The sequence below is a fragment of the Clupea harengus genome, chromosome 26, assembly GCF_900700415.2.
Source record: "Clupea harengus chromosome 26, Ch_v2.0.2, whole genome shotgun sequence".
In the NCBI taxonomy this organism is placed as follows: domain Eukaryota; kingdom Metazoa; phylum Chordata; class Actinopteri; order Clupeiformes; family Clupeidae; genus Clupea; species Clupea harengus.
Window position 1 is genome coordinate 11953199 of NC_045177.1, and position 3188 is coordinate 11956386.

At 42.0% G+C, this 3188-nt stretch overlaps 1 protein-coding gene across 1 annotated transcript; it reads right to left on the reverse strand.

Annotated features, from left to right (window-relative positions):
• Positions 1 to 428: 428 nt before the first annotated feature.
• On the reverse strand, positions 429 to 2541 carry mis12 (MIS12 kinetochore complex component). The gene is made up of 2 exons (XM_031563838.1): positions 2431 to 2541; positions 429 to 1304 (listed from the first exon to the last, which is right to left on the reverse strand). The coding sequence occupies exons 1-2, from the start codon at positions 2453 to 2455 to the stop codon at positions 694 to 696; spliced, it is 636 nt and encodes a 211-aa protein (XP_031419698.1). The 5' UTR covers positions 2456 to 2541; the 3' UTR covers positions 429 to 693.
• Between the last annotated feature and the right edge of the window lie 647 nt (positions 2542 to 3188).

Consider the following 3188-nt stretch of genomic DNA (forward strand, 5'->3'; position numbering starts at 1 on the left):
ATAGCATACAAATGAATCCTGCCCTTCTTGTTTAACAGGAGGAGAAATACAAGCTCAACTGCAAACTCATTTAACATACCGCAAGATATTAATGGGAATAAAAAGAATGAAAAACAAATTTGAAAATGGAAAAATATTATAATCTTATTCTGTGTCTAATATTTAGTTTTTTTTTAAAGTACGGTGAAGACCTAAAAAGAATACTCTAAAGCACAGGGTTTCTCTTCCAGTTGTTTCCACATCTTAAAAATGTCCCTAAAACACCTTGGATACTACATAGAATACTGATACAATCCCAGGTATGATGACAATTACAGAAATGCTAAAATGTGTGCATGTACACTTATTTAGGTCTACTTGATTTCTTCTCTTTACAACTTTTTCATTTTACTCGAAACCAAACCATGCAGTAAAATGGGAAACGTGTGTATATTCGGAATCTGTACAATCAGTTTAATTTAATGAATTCTTTGTGTTTAGGTATTGTGGGTGATGGCCTTCAGGTCACTCGGGCACAGCCTGGTGAGGCCAGCCAAAGTATCTGTGCCCTGAAAGGTGCATCCATGGTTCGGACTTGTTCTTACATGCCACCCAGGAACCAAACAGTCTTGTAAGCATTCTGGTTCAGTCCCTAAACACAGACATAGCTGGTGAAATAAGGAATATCCTGACGTGTGCCGGGGTCTATTCATATCATTCTCTGCTCTTCTTCAGGATCTTGGACTTGACGTCTTGCAGGTCCCTCACCGTCTCCATGAGTGCGGCGAAGTTGTCCTGGACCAGACCCTCTTGTTTGCCACTGGCGCGCAACTCTCCAATCCAGCTGAGGATGCCGTCCAGATGCTCCTGCACCTCCCGCTGCTCCCCCAGTTCTGCCAGCAGGGCCTGTTTTGCACACACCTCTGCCTGATAGGCCTGGTGTAGCTCCGCCAGCGACCTCTCCATTCTCATCAGCTCCTCTGCCCCCTGTGGGTACTTCACGTGGGGCTCGTCCTCTGGCAACAGGACGTTGGGGGGCACGGAGAGAATGTTATCCACCAGGAGTGTCTCCATGCGACTGGACAGTAGCTCGAAGCGCCCCTGTAGAAACTGGAGCAGCTTTTGGCTGCATTCCTGCATCTTGACACCCAGCTCCTGTGGTGGCTCCTGCCCCTCCGGAGTTAACTTGCGCTTGAACACAGACTCCACCACCAGCATGAGATCGTACAGGCTGTCATGAAAGGCACTGTAGATCCGCAGCATGCACGTCTGAGGAGTGAAGCTGAAGAACTGCGCCTCATACAGCTTCAGAGACTCGGCAGCCACTTCAAAAGAAGAAAGAGAACAAATACTTAGACTTCAGCTACGTAGCGACCAGAGGTGCTTTTTGTATTGTGTAGTAACATATATGCTGATATGATGTGATTACCTAGAAATACGTTAAATGCCGATTTATGCTTCAGTGTAGAATCTACTCTGTACGCTACGTCATAGCCTTGGACCGTATCCTGTCGAGTAGTCGTGGTGTCTATTTATCGGTAACGTTTAAAAAATCTAAGCGAAAAAGGGCCAAACAAATTACATTTATGTACAAACACGGCCGTCTATGGAGTTTGGTCCGGACGTTGGTAACGTTAGGTAGTTGCCTAGCAGACGCCTTGCAAATCACCTCAGACAATATTGTTTTGCTTACAATAACGGCGTTATCAGATTGTACACATTGTCAGTAACGTTTACCAAATGTAAGCGAAAAAAGGCCTAACAAATTAGGTGTGTACAAACACGAACGTCTATTCAGTTAGGTCCGGAGTTTGTTTATTTTTCCCCCAACTAGTGTTTTGGTGGTGAATAGCAGTATACATGCTCACAACAGCCTAGGCTCTGGCATAAATAAGCCTTGAGGTGATTTGCCAGGCGTCTGCCAGCCAACTCTCTCATCTCGTTAGCAAGCTAACTATCCATAAAGTTGACAGCTTCTACCGCAAAAGGGGAAATAATAACGGTGTGAATATTTGTTGAGCTAGCTGTTGAGCTTCTATTCTAGCTAGAATGTCTGTGTTGGCAAAGGCTTCATCAAAGCACCCCAAAACGTCGGGCCAATCACCAATCACTGTAGTTGAACGTCAGGCTACGGCGTAAGGTATTCGGTCTTCAGCTTTCAATGTACCTACACAACACTATAAGCAAACATTATATGAAACGAACCCACAAGAAACTGCCTGTTAAGCGGAAACATTGCAGTGCAAATGAGTGCATCGCTGTATATGCAAACTAACTTGTTTATTTAAGTTAATAGCCATAGCCATCTGATGCAGGTCTAATATTCTAAATCTCAGTTCTCAATATTCAACAACTGATTATTATTTGAAGCTTTTTTTCTCTCATGCCATGACATATACCAGGCCTATCAATAAATGACAGCAACACAAATCTGGCAAAAAATAAACTTACTGCTTTTCTCTGCTGGTTCGTCCATTTCCCAAATTACCCGCGCTCTGTTTACTTCGGGTTATCTTTTGCAGCAGTTCGCATCTTTACCAAGTTAGCGCCATCTAAAGTCGTGGAGATGAAACAACTTGTATTTATCTGCAGGCTGAAACCCGGGCTTTTGACTGCATAGATCTCAACGGAAATGATTTGCGTCGAATCAGGGTAAATAAGGTAAATAAAGATTTTTGTTTTAATCGCAACATTCAAAAACGGTGTAGGCTACCTTCTGCTGTTCTATAGTCTACATACAATTCAGTTTAGCGCGAGCCTATGACATCACAGCCCTGGCAACTCTGAATCCGAAAAAACAAAAAACGAATTCTCAAACACTTTAACTTGGCTCTGTGCTTACTTTAGTACATATGTGGGCAACACAATATATGGGCAATTTTTAAACTGTACGTTATTTCTTCACATTCTATTGCTATTTCTAGTTAATTCTCGGATGTTTCCAGACTAAAATCCTTACATGTAGCACTTTTAATTTAAAGTACTCTTCTATTATGTGTAGCCTATGTTATCAACCTGAATCCCTCCCGCACACACAAACACACACCTTTTACAGTATTTCAATTCTTTAGGGAAAAAACAAGCAATTGTTCATGTATTTGAAGAATTTTTTATTTTTTAAATTTGTTTGCATGCAGAAATTCCACTAATACAATTTTAAATTGTACAGCTGTGAGAAATACGCTCACTTCATTCTCAGTGAAAATTTG